General features: G+C 34.4%; 2 protein-coding genes across 2 annotated transcripts; one reads left to right on the top strand and one right to left on the bottom strand.

The window, feature by feature from the left end:
* Positions 1-6,076: 6,076 nt before the first annotated feature.
* Positions 6,077-8,541, top strand: LOC129944831 (zinc finger MYM-type protein 1-like). Its single transcript, XM_056054492.1, has 2 exons — positions 6,077-8,402; positions 8,492-8,541. The coding sequence occupies exons 1-2, from the start codon at positions 6,077-6,079 to the stop codon at positions 8,539-8,541; spliced, it is 2,376 nt and encodes a 791-aa protein (XP_055910467.1).
* A 7,427-nt stretch (positions 8,542-15,968) lies between these two features.
* LOC129947832 (uncharacterized) lies at positions 15,969-16,779 on the bottom strand. The gene is made up of 2 exons (XM_056058560.1): positions 16,185-16,779; positions 15,969-16,123 (listed from the first exon to the last, which is right to left on the bottom strand). Exons 1-2 carry the CDS (start codon positions 16,686-16,688, stop codon positions 15,998-16,000), a joined length of 630 nt encoding a protein of 209 aa, XP_055914535.1. The 5' UTR covers positions 16,689-16,779; the 3' UTR covers positions 15,969-15,997.
* Between the last annotated feature and the right edge of the window lie 359 nt (positions 16,780-17,138).

Genomic DNA, 17,138 nt, shown 5'->3' with positions numbered 1-17,138 from the left:
ATATTCAGTAATTTTTATATAAAAATCCAACAGTCCGTTTTTTTCATAAAAAATAAAATCTACAAAAAATAGTACGCAAATTTGGTAAAAATTGATACGAGTACATATAGACAAACTTTTAAGCAAGACAAATCGACAGACGGGATGGGAAGTTATCAGTGTGGCATCCCAGCCTCTTTTTTTCAATTTTTATTTTGATGAAATTTTTAACGATTTTATGAAACCTTATTTGATTATTTTTCTTTTTCAAAATTCTTCAATCAATCTTACAGAGTCAATTTCGAACATGTTCGCACAATATTTTAAAACTGCCTTTGAGGATTTTTCTTCTGCTAGCACCTTTTATTTTATTTTTCCTAATACACAGGAATGCAGTCATCTTACATTAATAACATTTTTGACTTCTGTGGACTCTATACGTGAAAATATTTGAATGCCAAATGAATGTTGCAGTCCTGGTCTTAATGGAATACCAATATTTTGTTGGAAAAATGTGTGATCATATAGTCTCTGTAATACTCTTAGTTACCATATCATGCCAATTTGAAGTCAATTCTAGTGTACCTCAATCTAGTCACCTTGGTCCGTTGTTGTTTATTTTGTTTATAAATGATTTCTTCTGTTTTAAATACTTCTATATCACTAATCTGTGGAGATGATTTTAAAATTTTTCGAATTTTTATCTTCATCAAGGATTGAAGAAGATCTAAATGAATTTTCGGAATGGTGCAGACAAATCGTTTGCTTTTAAATGTTGACAAATATAAGACAATGTGTTTTACACTCAAACGTTATATAATAAATTATGACTTTATATCAAATTTGTCACGTTGAAATGGATAATCCTGCTTTTCTAACCTTGGTGCTGTTCTAGAATCAAAATTAATGTTTACTGATCACAATAATTAGATTATAAAAAAGCTAACAAAACACTTGGTTTCGTAAAAAGATTTTCCTGAGTGTTCTGTGATCCATATGTTATTAAAATTCTGTATGTTTCATTTGTTACGCCAATTTTTGAATACGCTTGCGTTGTACATATGTGCGCAATACTATTCTGTTCATTTTGATATAATAGAAATACATAGACTTTTATTACCTCCGAACACAGCATAAATCTTCCATATCTTTCTGGTCATAGAGAGTATTTGAAAACAGATATAACGCTTGTAGTCCTCTTAAACAATTAATCAGTCAATTTAACAAATTTTTCATACTCATTGACTCTACAAGTGGCAATCTCAAATCTTAAAGCTTTATACATTTTTTTTGTTATAAGTAGTTGAAATTATGTGAGTTTTTAGGATAGATTTAAGTCAATTTAACGTTAGCATTAACGTATTTAATAAATAATACAGAAAACTAGATTAATACAATATTCAGAAGTTTTTCAGACTCAATTTGTAAGTATTAAACGAAAGAGACCACAAAAAGACTGTTTCGCCAAAACAAAGACCTAAAATGGAATTTTCTACTTAAGTCGTTTTTACCTAACGCCAAAGAATTTTTGCTAACTTTTAGTACTATATTTTGTACTGATCCTTTTTACATAACATCTTCGTATGGTACTCGTAAGTTGGCAAGTCAGCACACTGAAGGCGATAAGTAGTTATCAACAATGGGGCTACAGACTTGTCTATAAGTTTTGAAAGATTTCCATAAGTAACCTTAACGCTCTTACAAATCCTTTTTTTTACTAAATTGTTGGTTAAAAATGGCATTCTCTTTTTTTTTAATTATTAAACTAGGTTACTAGGCTTACTCGAGAAACTAAAATCCACATTTTTATATTGATTTCAATTTAACAATATTCAGTGTTAATTTGGATCTAGATTTTCTGTTAATGTTACAAAAATTAAAAACTATACAACTTATAATCGATCAATTATATTCCAGACTGTATAATATCGTCAAATAAATTCCATTAATTTTAATAGGATAAACAAATATTAAATTAATGTTTTGAGATGAAGAGTATTGTTTAAATTATAATTCATCAATTTCTCAGTTATACATAGGAACATACTATGTATGTATGTAGATTTATATGCTATGTACTGAAGTTAATGAGATTTATCGGATAATAGAAGCTATCAATTAAACACTCAAATTTGTATATATGTAAGTATGGATGGATGTACATATTTTCAACATTATATTCCATTAGTTGAAGAGGATTTGAAAGTACCGTAGTGTACCTACATTATGTGTGCTAACATAATTGCTGTGATAAGTTAGTTAAGTGTAACATATTTACATTATACTCCAATTATTGTTGTATCCAAATCGTTGATAAAGCACAAATAATAAATTATAGGAATGTGTTTTGATATTGTTAGATTTAAATTAAAAACAAATACTATTCACAAATTTCAATGAAATAGCAAATAATAAATAGAGTATAAATAGAGAAGTAGAGTTAAGCTACACATGCATATATGTATGTATGTACAGGATTTTTCAATAACAGGTTTAATTTTGATATTAAAAAAAACTATGTATTTTTGAAGAAATCAATGAAATGAAAACCATATCAGTCTTATGGACACCACAGCTAACTTTGGATCATATCTTTTTTAAAAAGTTTGGTTTCGCGAATTTTATCTTTAAAGGCTTAAATCATTGGGTTATTTCCTAAGTAACGCCGCGCCCTTACTTACTTACTTAAGGTGGCGCTACAGTCCGAGGCGGACCTGGGCCTCAACCAACAAGCGTCTCCAGCCAGCTCGGTCCCTAGCTAGCTGTCTCCAGTTTCGCACGCCAAGTTGGTTGAGGTCCTCTCCCACCTGAGTGCGCCACCTGAGTCGCGGTCTTCCTCTACTGCGCCGTCCCTCGGGCAGTGCCGGATTAGCCTCAAGGCAAACTAGGCAGCTGCCTAGGGGCCCCGCTTGAGCTAGGGGCCCCTCGCTCTGAATACGAACAAAAAATTTTTTTGGAGATGCACCTTCAATAAAAAACAGCATTACATTTTTTATACTTGCCATAAATATAAGAAAAAAGAACAACAAAAAAAGAAACAGTGTATGTATACGTGTTTATAATGAATTATGACTCCCATGCCCCATTCCATCCTAATGGGCCCAACCCAGCGATGCCAGAATGAGAGATTTTTACCTTTTTTTCGGATTTTCGACAGTCAGCTCAAATTTTTTTCACGTTTTAATATCTAATAAAAGTTAGTAGGAAGTACAACTAAAATTAACTTTCGAACAGATTCGAAAGTAGCACAAAGTAACATAGAAGGCCCCAGAAAAAAACAATATTTTCAAATGTTACAAATACAAACGCATTAGCACAGGGTCGAAGTGCAGTTGGATAATACATTTTGGGAGACGAACCTAAATGAAATGAAAATAAGAATGGATATTATGTACATAATTTACACCCCTATTCTGGCAAACCTCACAAGTCACAAAAACCCCACAAGGTGATCATAACTTGATTTTGTGAGGATTTATTTCTCACAAACTTCTTACTAAGAAAAATCCAACTTGTGAGTTGTGACCTCCTTCAGAGTAGATCACAAATTCGAAAGTTTTTGTGACGCCAAAACCTCACAAACTCAAATTCAGCTCACCTTGTGAGGTCGTCATAACTTGTGAGGTTTGCCAGAATAGGGCTGTTAGATTAAGCAATTTTTTTAACTCTTCTATTGTGTTCAAATAGATAAACCAACTACTGTAGTTATTTTAAGTTTTATTTTGTTTTAAATACATTATTTACATACATACATATCTATGTATACATGTATTTTATCTTCAAAAATATTTTTATATTTTTGTTGGTGAAGGCATACTAATTGAAAACAAACTTAAAAACCATTAATTTTAAAAAAATATCCAAGAAATAAAATGGAAAAAAAACTAAAACAAAAAGTGAAAACAAACTTTTTTGATGGAAAATAAAAGGATTCGACTTGCCAAGTCTGGCAACGCTGCAAACTATAGAGTATAGAACTCGTGTTGCATCCGTTAAAATAAACACATCCGTCAAGTCCATCATGTATGTGTTGGGATAAGTTCTTGGTTTATGCATCCGTCTTCTGTCGGATTAGATTCGAACGTATATATTTTAATCGTTGGTGCTTGGTAAGTGGTTTGTACTAAATTACATGCATTGAAGTCACAGTGAATTAATTAAAAAAAGATTTAATGTGTTTTTTTTTTAATTTTAAGAGATAAGTTTTTAATATAAAACAAGCAAGTGCCTTGAAAAATTTCAGCGAGTATCTATAGATTTAAAAGTAGTAAAACTAAAGTTGTGACTATTGTAAGCGACAGGTAAGTTTTTTAACAATGGAATTCGATTTCAACTCTCCATATGTCGAATTTCCTAGGAATAGGATATAGGTAATTATTATTATTTGTTGGAGCAAGAACTCTTTTGAAAAATTTGTGAGTGAAAAGTTTTTAATTCCTAAAATAAAATTAAAAAAAATTGCATAACAAGAATGTTTTCATTTCATGTGAATACATATGTGTGTTCAAAATGAGTGGGTATGCTATGCATTAAGGTGGCAATAGACGACGAACATGCTCGCCGAACATGCTCGTTTTCATTTCCCCCTACACGGCGAACACTATTCGCGAACATTCATTTCGTTCCGATTCTTCAAAGAGTAAACATCATGTGCGATAATGGGTATTTCGTAAGAATTCGATGAATTCTTCAATAAAATCGCGGCTGGCTGTGGCCATGTGTTTATTTTTTGATGTGCACTCAACGAAGTTTACAGCAAAAATGAGGTTTGCTCTCGAACATGGCCATACACGGCGAACATTGAAACCAACGAACACGAGAAAATCGAAATGTTTCGCCAACAGCGAACCGTTTGCGAACTAGCCCATACACGACGAATATCTGGCGAGCAAGAGCATGTTCGGCCAGCATGTTCGTCGTCTATGGCCACCTTTATGCAATATTGTTTTTGCCGAATTCGCCGAACTTGTTCGTTTTCGTTTCCCTTCTAGTACACGGCGAACAGTTTCTGTTGCGAACATTTATTTTCTCCTATTCTTCAAAGAATAAATAAAACATAGAAATTGTTCGCCAACAGCGAACCGTTTGCGAACAAGCCCCTAGACGACGAATAATAGCCAGCACGAACAAGTTATTCGAGCATGTTCGTCTTCGTCGTTTGGGTTCAGGTTGGAGAATTGGTGTAGGTTATGTATCTTTTTTCTTGTGCGGATTTTTGTGCGTACAAGAAGAAAGAGGCGATAATGTCTATTTTTTTTGTTTTTCTTCTTCATTTTAGGTGTCCGGTAAGGAGAATAGAAACTGTTTCTTGTCTGTTTAAATGTGAGATCTGTGTGGGCAAATAATGAACATAGAGTTGGTGTAGGTTATGTACCTAAAACATATCTTATCTTACAGGAAGAAAGGGTTGATAAATCATAAATGATAATGTCGCATATTTTTCGTGAATGTAGGTACATAATTTAAATCCACAATCTTGACAAAAATAGTATTAGGTAAATGTGTTATTTTTTTAACTTCTTTTTCTAAAATTTTGACTTTGAAATCGATTATCTCGAAAGCAATTGATTAAAATAACTTCATTTAAAATTAAAGAAATAATAAAGCATTTTCTAAGATAAACAGTATTTTTTTTTTATTTCTTAAAAACTTCAAGATATTTTTTATCCTGGTTTATGTTTTTTTTTTAGTTGGGGCATAAAATTAAATAAAGTAAAATGTTTAAAAATGATTTATTGTTTTTACCTTTTCAGAAATAATAGCTAATTCAATTTTTATTTTTTTAAATCAAATTTTGTTCTTCATTTTACTTTTCTTTTTGATTAAGATCTCAAAACTTGAGATTTTTCTTGTAAAAAATCAAGGTATTAAATATTAATATTTGAATTGAACTGCTTATTTCTATAAAGCGTAAAGGAAAACTCGACATATGGAATGTTTCTATTTTTTGTATGCCCAACATTTTGTAAAAACTACAAATTGATGTAACCAAGTTTTTTTTTATTGGGTGAACTTAAAAACGAAATGATTGTGCTTTGTATTTGTATGTTGTGGGTTCACCTTTAAACAATTGTTTCCCTTTCCTTAAAGAAACGAAATGTCTGAAGAAAGCCTTAAGAAAAAACACCTAAGTGGTTCAGAAAAACGGAAAAAGCGTCTTGACCAACAAAACAAGCGAGATGAAGTGTTAAAGAAGACATACAACCTTTTTCAACTTGGATTCAGCCGTCAATCGCCAGAGATCCAACATTCTCCAAGTACGTCTACTGGCCAATCTTCGGATACAAACGCGGTAGAACTTCCTTCCGAGTGTTCTGAACAGACTCAACAGGATAAAGAAACATCTACTTCGAAGTGTGCAGACGGAGGCGAGGACGAGGTCCAAATACTAAATCAAAGCATTGAACAGCTTGGAGTAGAATATCAGAATGACATTGGAATATGGCAAAATATTAATAACGAAATACAAGATTTTTGGTGTGCAAGAGATCCATACGAATGCCAAAACTTTGAATGCGATTTTTCTGCTTCAAGTCGACAGTACGATGATACCAAAAGATTTTTTTCTCAGTCAATGTTTTTTCGAAAACATGTAAGTGGTGGTAAAATAAAACGAGAGTGGCTTATGTATTCTCCATCTACTGGAAAAGTATTCTGTTTTCCATGTGTTCTTTTTGGTGAAGAGCAGAGTGGATCGCAATTCAAAACTGGATTTTCTGATTGGAAAAATGCGACAGACAGAATGCAAGCCCATGAGAATAATTCAAAACACCAAGAATGTGTTCATACCCTTATTAGTAGACGCCGTATTCATGGACGAATTGACACCTCTTTGGAAATTTCCATCAACAAAGAAAGAGAATATTGGACACAAATTTTACAAAGACTAGTATCGGTCATCAAATTTGTATCATCTCGTGGATTGCCATTTCGTGGGGATGATGAAATTCTTGGTTCTCAGCATAATGGTAACTATTTGGGAATTTTAGAATTACTCGCCGAGTATGATCCTTTTCTTAGTGCTCATTTAGCTAAATATGGCAATAAAGGAAAAGGAAGACCATCATATTTGTCTTCAACAATTTGTGAGGAATTGATTGAAATATTGGGAAACCGGGTTTTAGAATTTATTGTGAACGAAATTATCGAAGCTAAATATTTCTCCATAAGTGTCGATTCCACACCAGACATTTCTCATACTGACCAGTTGACTGTAGTGCTGAGATATGTCAAGTCAAACGGAGAAGTAGCAGAACGTTTTCTGGCCTTTATTCCAATGGCCAGTCATAAAGGGGAAGAACTAGCAGAAGCAATTTTGAAATTTTTAAACAAATATCATATTAACATCAAAAATGCGAGAGGGCAGTCATACGATAACGCTTCAAATATGTCAGGTTGCTATAATGGCCTACAGGCTCACATTAAAAAAATTAATCCTCTCGCACATTACGTTCCATGTGCAGCGCATTCCCTAAATTTGGTGGGAGTGCGTGCTGCAGAGTGTTGCATTGGTGCAATAAGTTTTTTTGGATTTGTGCAGACCTTGTATAACTTTTTCTCCGCATCAACTCATCGCTGGGGAATAATGCAAAATAACATTGAAAACGGATTAGTTCTAAAAAAAGTATCTTTTACAAGGTGGTGTGCTAGAGCCGACGCAACGAAAGCTTTATCAAAAGGTTTCCTCGATTTTCAGAAAGCTTTGCAGTCTATTATTGAAGACAAAACACAAACAACACAAACAATTCACGAGGCTCGTTGTTTAATCAAAGAATTTGAAAAAAAAGAAAATGTAATAATGACACTTTTCTGGAATGCCATCCTGGATCGGATAAATGCAGTAAGCAAATCCCTACAACATCCAGCCATCGAACTTACAACAGCAGTCGATCTTTTAAAATCGCTCTTACATTTTTTGGCATCGCAGCGGGAATTGTTTGATGAGTATGAAATGCAGGCAAACCAAAAAACCAACATCGAATACAGTGATGAAAATCAGAGGGTTAGAAAAAGAAAAAAGTATCATGATGAAGGAAGTGGAGAAGAAGTCTTACTGAATGGAAAACAAAAGTTTAAAATTGAAACGTATTTGCCAATATTAGATATGCTGTACGGAGAATTATCGCGAAGATTAAAAGCCTATGAGGAAATTAATTCTCTCTTCGGATTTTTAACAGATTTCATGACAAAGACGAACCAAGAGATCAAAGACGCATGTATGAAATTCATTGAATATTATTCTGACGACATCGAGCCACAGTTTACTAATGAGATGGTGCAATTCAAGTTTTTTATGTTGCAATCAGAGGATGCACCAGAAAAATCTAAAATTGTGGATGCCGATAAGTTACTCAAAATAATTTCAGATAAAATGGTCCAATCAACGTTCCCAAATGTTATGATAGCCTTAAAAATATATAGAAGTTTGATGATTTCTAACGCGACTGGTGAACGTCATTTTTCAAGACTAAAACTTATAAAAAATTGTCTGCGTTCATCAATGTCCCAAAAGCGATTGAATTCGTTAGCAATAATGGCGATAGAAAACGATGTTCTGGATGAAGTCAATTTCCAAGACATAATAAGCGATTTTGTTTCAAAAAAAATTAGAAAAGTCAATATTAAAACTTAACTTGGAAAAAACATTTTTCTTTCTTTTATTACATAATAATAAAACCAAAATTGAAACTTTTGCGTATGATTTAACTCTCCAGTTTTATAATGAAACCGTAAGTATACTTATACCTTATGAATGCAAGATAATTTCTAATAACTTGTAGTTAATCGAAATTGTCTGAGAACCATGAAGTTGTTATACATATATGCTTTGTTGAGATATCACTGCATATATTTACTACAGTTATTAATTTATATATCAACTGCAGACTGTTGTCTAAGATGTTTCAAATGTTTCAGTTAAGATTTATAAAATGACAGATTATAGCTGATTATTCCTCAGGAGGTTACCTACACCTTCTAACCTAGCTCAAAAAGAGCTTATAATATCGAAAAACCATCGGAAAAGGGCCCAAGAATTACTCTGCCTAGGGGCCCATGACATGGTTAATCCGGCTCTGCCCTCGGGATTGGATTCGAAGACCTTCCGGGCTGGAGCGTTGATGTCCATCCGCTCTACATGACCTAGCCATCTAAGTCGTTGGACTTTAATTCTGCTAACCAGGTCAGTGTCGCTGTACAGCCCGTACAGTTCTCCATTCTCCATCTATGCGTACGGGACCAAAAATCAACCGAAGAATTTTTCTCTCGAAGCATCCATAAATGAGAACCGGGATGATGAGTGTCTTATAGATGGTGATTTTACATGCTCGAGAGAGGACTTTACTTCTCAATTGCCTTCTAAGTCCAAAGAAGCAGCGATTTGCAAGAGTTATTCTTCGTTTGATTTCAGCGGCGGTTTCGTTGTCTCTATTAATTGCGGTGCTTAGGTAGACAAAGTCCTTAACTTCCTCAAAGTTATAGCTGTCCATGATGACGTTTTGTCCAAGACGTCGTCGTTCAGTGTCCTTTTTTGATGACAGCATATACTTGGTCTTGCCCTCATTGACCACTAAACCCATCTTCTTCGCTTCGGTCGCAACGCTCAAATAAGCTCCACTGACATCACGCTTTGATCTTCCAATTATGTCAATATCATTTGCGTATCCTAATATTGGATGAATCTTTGGAAGATTGTGCCTCTAGTGTTGACAATTGAGTTTTGCACAATTCTTTCCAGAACGATGTTGGAGAAGTCGCATGACAGTGCAACGCCTTGTCTAAAACCTTTTTTGACATCAAATGCATCGGTAAGCTCTTTTCCGACCTTGATAGAGCAGCGTGCATTCTCCATCGTCATTCTGCACAAACGGATAAGTTTGACAGGGATGCCAAAACTAGACATTGTTCGGTAGAGCTCTTCCCTATAGATGCTGTCATACGCGGCTTTAAAATCGATAAAGAGATATTGGGTATCGATTTGAAGCTTCTGGTTTTTTTCCAAGATCTACCGTAGTGTGAATATTTGGTCGATAATGGACTTTCCTGGTCTGAAGCCACACTGATAAGGACCAATCAGGTTGTTGACGAATGGCTTCAGACGTTCACATAATACGGCAGAGAGGATCTTATACGCAATGTTAAGGAGACTGATGCCTCTGTAGTTGGCGCAGTTTAGAGGGTCTCCTTTCTTATGTAACGGGCACACTATGCTGAGATTCCACTCATCGGGCATGCTTTCTTCCGACCACATTTTGCATGAGTTGGTGCATGCTCCCTACCAAGTCATCGCCTGCTTTGAATAGTTCGGCGGTGATGCCGTCAGCTTCAGCAGCTTTGTTTGACTTAAGTTTAGATATACCTATCTTCACTTCTTCAAGGTCAGGTAGGCGGAATTGTTGATCTGCGTCGCCGAGGTTGAGTGGTTCTATCTCCCTTACAGCGGATTTCGGTTCGTCATCGCCGTTATATAATTTGGAGAAGTGATCTTTCCATATTCTCAGCATGCACTGCGGTTCTACTACGATGTTCCCCTGATCGTCTTTACAGGCTTCGGTTCGTGGCTGGAACCCTTGGGAGGTTTTTTTTTACCTTTTGGTAAAATTTACGAACCTCATTTCTGTTTATCTCCTCGATCGCGCGCTTCTCATGCTGTCTTTTTTTCCATCTAAGAAGGCGGCGTTCCTCTCCCCTCTTCTGCTCGTAGAGCTCGCGAGCAGCTCTAGTCCTTTTGTGCAGCGCCGTTTTGTATGCCTCTTGTTTCGCTGCGTGCGCTTGCCGGCATTCGTCGTCAAACCAGGGGTTTCGCTGTGGTGGCCGTGTGAAGCCTAGCACTTCAGATGCGGCATCTCTGATGGCTGCAAGGCAATGTTGCCACTGGTTTTCAATGCTTAACGCAGGAGGCATAGGACTTCTTAAGAGGTTATTAGAGACTCGATCGGAAAAGGACATGGCAGTCTCTTGCGATTGTAGCCGTCCAACGTCAAATCTTCTCACAGTACGTCCTTGTTTTGGCTTGGATCGGGATATCCGTAGCCGTACCTTGGCTACAACGAGGTAGTGGTCCGAGTCAATGTTGGCCTCTCGGAATGTTCGGATATCCTGGATACTGGAGAAGTGTCGTACGTCGATCGCAATGTGGTCAATCTGGTTGACGGTTGATTCATCAGGAGATTTCCATGTCCCCTTGTGGATATTGAGATGCATGAACTGCGTACTAGCTACCAGAACGTCTCGCCCCGCAGCGAAATCGACCAGCCTGAATCCGTTGTCGGAGGTAGTGTCATGTCTTCTCTTCCTAGCTTGGCATTAAAATCTCCTAAGACAATTTTAATGTCATAGCCAGGGCACTGCTCATATGTCTTGTCCAAGAGCTCGAAGAATATGTCTTTGGTGTCTTCATCTTTCTCCTCTGTTGGGGCATGCGCGCATATGAGGCTTATGTTGGCGAATTCATCCTTGATGCGGATTGTCGTGATGCGCTCGCTCACACTATTGAAACTCAAGACTTTTTGCCTGAGCCTAGTTCCAACAACAAATCCACACCCGAATAGACGCTGTCTTTGTTCTCGGTAGCAGTCGGGCCCGTCTTATTGAAAAAATATTATTTGCTGAGTTCTAAGAACGACGATTCTGCTTATTTAGTATGTTTTTTTTTCATGAAAATCAGGATTATATTATTGCATTTCAAAGACCCAATCATGTGGATTGAGTTCTTGAGTTTACTGAATATTAAGCCTTTGTTAAAATCAAGCCCAATCAGTAAGCGCATAATCCCTGTAGTGGACGTTCGGTTTTCCTCGTCATATCTATTCGTTAGATGTGGCCAAGCAAGTCTAGTCGGCTTGTTTTAGCTCTTTAACCTATAGCCCCACTTTAATATTTATAACTAGTGAAATTCATGATAGAATCTTCTAATCTACTACTACTACTCGACGACTAGGTTGAAGGAATCACATGATAGCGACTCTGCTTGCCTGAACCCTGCACATGTCTGGAAAAGCTTGGATGAGCCGAACCCTTTTGCATGTTGCACTGCGTATTGAGCTGTTTGATCAGATCAGGGTTTTTACACCCTACCAAGACATCGGCGGTTGCCATCTGATCATCCTAAGCTGAGAACCACGGATGCTTAGCTAATTTGTACTGACCGCTCAAAATTGTCCACGCTTCACTGTAGTCGATGCCAAGAAGGTGCAGCAATAAGAGAAAAAAAAAGCTTATAATGGTATTTTTTCTTGTGAAATGTCAATAAATGACAGTGTGTAGTTGATAGCTGATAAAAAACCTTAAATTAATAATCAAAATTCGAATTGTAGCTTATCACATTATAAACTCTCAGTCTCGATCATTACAGGGTCTTCTTATTCAAACAACTAAGTTACGATTCGTGTATGATTTATTTCGTGTTCAAAATATATTTATTTAAATTTCAAAATACTGTATTTTTAATAATCCAGAATACAAATAATATTTAAGTATTTTTTCGTACAAATGGAAATACGCACAAAAATTGTATACTGTTTATTTATTTGGTGCATCTGTACACGGTTAGAGTTTTTCCTGACTTTGTACGGAATGTCACATTACGACAAGTTGCTCGCTTCATTCTCAATGGAACACTCTCTATTTCCTAAAAAAAAATAATGTTTTATAAATTTTTGAGGATTAGCCATAAGAAAAATCAGAAACATACCTCATTAATTTCGTCATAGTCGGCTTGATCAATGTCATCATTTAATGCTTCAGAAGGATGATTAACCTGTTTTCCTAAAATTGGTTGGTTTCTTTTTGGAATGGTAACCAATGGTTTTTTCAATACCGATAATGGAAGTCCACGTAAGGCTTCGTTCGAAATCTCATCGTTCAATCCTTCAGAAGGATCATTTGCCTGTTTTCCTTGAAGTTGTGGATTTTTCTTTGGGATGTTAATGAATGGCTTCTTTGATCCCGACAATGGAAGTCCACGTAAAGTTTCTTTCGAAATTCCAACTGGTTGCTTCTTGGGTGGTGATGGAAGTCCGAAAACCACAGTAAGGAAGGCCAACAAAAATACGATCTTAAGAGACATTTTGTTTAAAAATTTATTGAAGTTAAAATAAGATGAACAATAATATCTCTTGTTATATTGAATGTTTCAACTGGAATTTGATACCTTACCGAGATTGTGTTTACCTTTTATAGCTCACGTATAAAAGATAAGCAATTTGCAAAAAGAACATATCTTTAGATAAAAACCAATTAATCGTTATTATAACTTTTAATCTTGAATGTCCTCCTTTGTTTTATTTTCTTTAGTTAATGAAATGGGTAAAAACCCTTCTTGGTAATTTACATATAAAATAATTTCAGTTGTTTTTCAATTATTGTTTCCTAATTCCTGCAAAAATAATCTTACTCAACAAATTCTGCGCTACAAAATTGTGTGCTAAATGTATTGACCCTTTTTGAGTTAGTCATAAAATACATAATTACAAATACGCATGTTTGGTAATTTTTGTTTGAATATAATTTTACACATTGATGATTTTCATAATTCCAGAAAGTATTCAGCTTCCTAGCAATCATCAATTTACGATCAGAGGCTCATCATAAGTGCATAGTTGTTATAGTTAGCAAAATAATACAATTATAGTTTAGAACACGCACAAATTAAAAGACATAATTAAAGACAATAAATAAATATGAAAACATGAAATAATAAAATAAAAAAGATCCTCCCAAGGAACACCCTTGAGGACAAAGCGAACGAAATTATGTCGAATTGATTCAATACGATTTTTATTAATTTCTTAAGGGGAATTTCATGACTACTTGTGAAGCATTTATTTAAGGGCCGAACGTGGAATTTCACAAAGAAATAGTAACATGGAGATACAAATTTTCATTGAGCAAAGGAATTTAGCTTTTTATCCTTTAAAGGAAAAGCGCTACTGAGTTTTTCTGAAAAAAAAAACAATAAGTAAATACACTTAAGATTTTTTTCTTAGTAAAAGTTATTGCCTAGCATTTTGAAGGCTTGCTTAAACAATCTATTTTTCTTACAACAAAATGTCGGCCTATTATACGATCATGAGTGGACTTTATTATTTTAAAAATCTTCATGTCCTCAGCAAAGATGGGAACATTATATGAGCACAAACATAGTGTTACGTCATCGTTAATCGCCAAGATCAAAGACGGTGTATACACAGTCAACTTCATAACCTTGTTCTGAAGCGTTTGAACATTTGTCGGGAATCCTTGTTGCTGTTAGCAAATAAGATTTTTACTTAAAAAATGCAAAACAGTTTTGCAAATTTCTTTGCTGAAATTATACTGTTTTTAGAGGAAGTTTGAATATGAATGTAAAGGGGTTAAAGTGAAGCATTTCTACACTTTTTAATACTTTCGGTGGAATACAATAGGGATCAAGACCATACTTTGCAGCACAGAAATATGAATGCAGTGCAGTTACTTTTAGAAAATGAGTATAAATTAAGAAAATACAATCATATACTTCATCTACTTCAGATTTATTAAGAAATGACTCCCAGAGATTTGTCGCAAAAAAGTGATACAGATATCGACAGTTTAACTTATAGAGATATTATTGTAAGTGAAGTAAACTGAAAGGCTATCAGATTTGGTCTTTAAGGTAGCATGTTTCCAAAACCATTTAGCATTAACTTTTACAGAGGTATCCGTTTTTTATTATCTTTTAAGAAGGTACACTAATATAAGAAAACTAGAATTATAAGTAAATAGTTCAATATAAAAAGAAAAGTTAGTTGAAGACAGAATTAAGAGGTAAGTTTCTTATGCCTTATTCCCTTTATTACGCCACGAGTGGATACAGTTTTTATTACTTGATTTCTTTAAAGATACATTTTTTATCCAAACAGTTATTAAGCATATCACCAATGGTTAAATCTTCAAAAAAAACAACAAGAAATATGCTCTTCTGAAGTAAAATTATATCCTGACTGAAAAGTTATGTGTCGAAAAAGATTGAATTTCCAAATTTCTGTCAAAGCAAATTCATCGTGTGGGAAAAATTAGAGAGTTTATTAAATTCATTCACTTAATTCCATGGGCCTGGTGTTATAACCGGGCACGGTCTAATAGGAAAGCACACCACGCGACTAGGGGTATTCTCAAATGACTTTTGCATTTTCTCGTATGGACGATGAAGAGGAGGAAACAGTTCATCACCTCCACCGTACATACCCTGCTCTAGCTCAAAAACGCAAGAATTACCTAGAAGAATTCTTCTTTAATGATCTTAACGATCTAAATCATATCAAAGTAAATCAGCCTCTCACGTTTCGTAAGGGACAGAAACTGGTTCCGTTCAGCGTAGGAGGAAGCCTCAAGAATCATGCGGTATAAAAATGAGCCTTGGTGTGTCCATTTCCCTCATGGACAGCTTTAACCTTACCTTACCTAACCTATCCTGAAGCCTAATATTAGTGACACAACTATTTGGCTTTAGTACCTACCTAAACCTTATAGATGAGCTACAAGACATACTCTTGGTAAGATACTAAATCAGAAAATATATCTTCTGAAGTTCGTTGAGATACAAACATTATTTGGAATTCGAAGAAGCATTATTTGGAAAGGAATTATTTATTACTTTTCCAGAAACGAAGTCGCTAGATCAGTCAATATTGAGGAGGAATTGATGCTTTATTGTTTTTATAAATTGTTGTTGTTTTATAAACCAAATATTTTTACCAAATTCTAAGCCGATATCTTTATCTGTTGCTATAAGATATTCCAGTTAAAACTAATTTTTACCAAATTTTCTTAGATTAAACAAAAACTACAATTGAAAATTTTCCAAGGTAATTCTAAATTACCATAAGCTTTATATTCATTAACATTCATCAAATATTTAAAACGAAACGTTGTATCTCAAGGTTTTAAAATAGGTATAATTAAAAGTCATGTATGGTACATTTATTGTATTTGCAAAATGTATTTATTTAATTTTTAAAATATTGAAGTTTAATATTTTCTTCGTACAAATGATATTTATTTATTTCGTGCATCTGTACACGGTTAAAGTCTTTCCTGACTTTGTACGGAATGTCACATTACGACAAGTTGCTCGCTTCATTCTCGATGGAACACTCTCTACCAGTATTTCGTCATTATTTATTTCCTAAAAAAGTAATGTTTTATACATTTTTGAGGATTAGCCATAAGAACAATCAGAAACATACCTCATTAATTTCGTCATAGTCAACTTGATTTATTTCATCGTTCAATCCTTCAGAAGCATCATTTCTCTGTTTTCCGAGATTTGGTTGATTTTTTTTCGCAATGTTGAACAATGGTTTCTTCAATACCGATAATGGAACTCCACGTAAGGCTTCGTTAGAAATCTCATCGCTCAATCCTTCGGAAGGATCATTTACCTGTTTGCTGAGAATTTTTTGGTTTCTTTTCGGGGTGTTAACCAATGGTTTCTTCAATGTCGACAATGGAAGTCTACGTAAGGCTTCGTTCGAAATCTCATCGTTCAATTCTTCAGAAGCATCATTTGCCGGTTTATTAAGAAGTTGTACATTTTTGTTTGGTTTGTTAATCAATGGTTTCTTCAATGTCGATAATGGAAGTCCTTGTAAAGTTTCTTTCGAAATTACTGCTGGTTGCTTCTTGGGTGGTGATAGTAGTCCGAAAACCACAGTCAGGAACGCCAACAAAAATACAATCTTGAGAGACATTTTGTTTTAAAATTTATTGAAATTATAATAAGATGAATAATAATATCTCTTGTTATATTGATTGTTTCAAATTGAATTTGATAGCTTATCAAGATTGTGTTTACCTTTTATAGCTCACGTATATAAGATAAGCGATTTAAAAAAAAAATGTTTTTTTTTTTTAAGATATAAACTAATCAATGGTAATTGTAATATTTAATCATCAATGTTCTCCTTTGTTTTATTTTATTTGTTAACTAAATGGGTAAAAACCCTTCTCAATTAATTTACATATAAAATCATTTCAGTTACGTTTCAAAAAATTTCCTGCCCGAAAAATCTTACTCAACAAATTGCGCGTTACATTGTATTTTCCGATTAATTTATTAAACCTTTCCGGGTTAGTCATAAAATAATTCCAAATATGTATATTTCATAATTTTGTATTGATTACAATCTTGTATATTTTCT

This window comes from Eupeodes corollae, chromosome 2 (assembly GCF_945859685.1).
Source record: "Eupeodes corollae chromosome 2, idEupCoro1.1, whole genome shotgun sequence".
Lineage (NCBI taxonomy): Eukaryota > Metazoa > Arthropoda > Insecta > Diptera > Syrphidae > Eupeodes > Eupeodes corollae.
The sequence above is the reverse complement of the archived record's forward strand: the minus strand, read 5'-3'. Positions and strand labels throughout refer to the sequence as shown.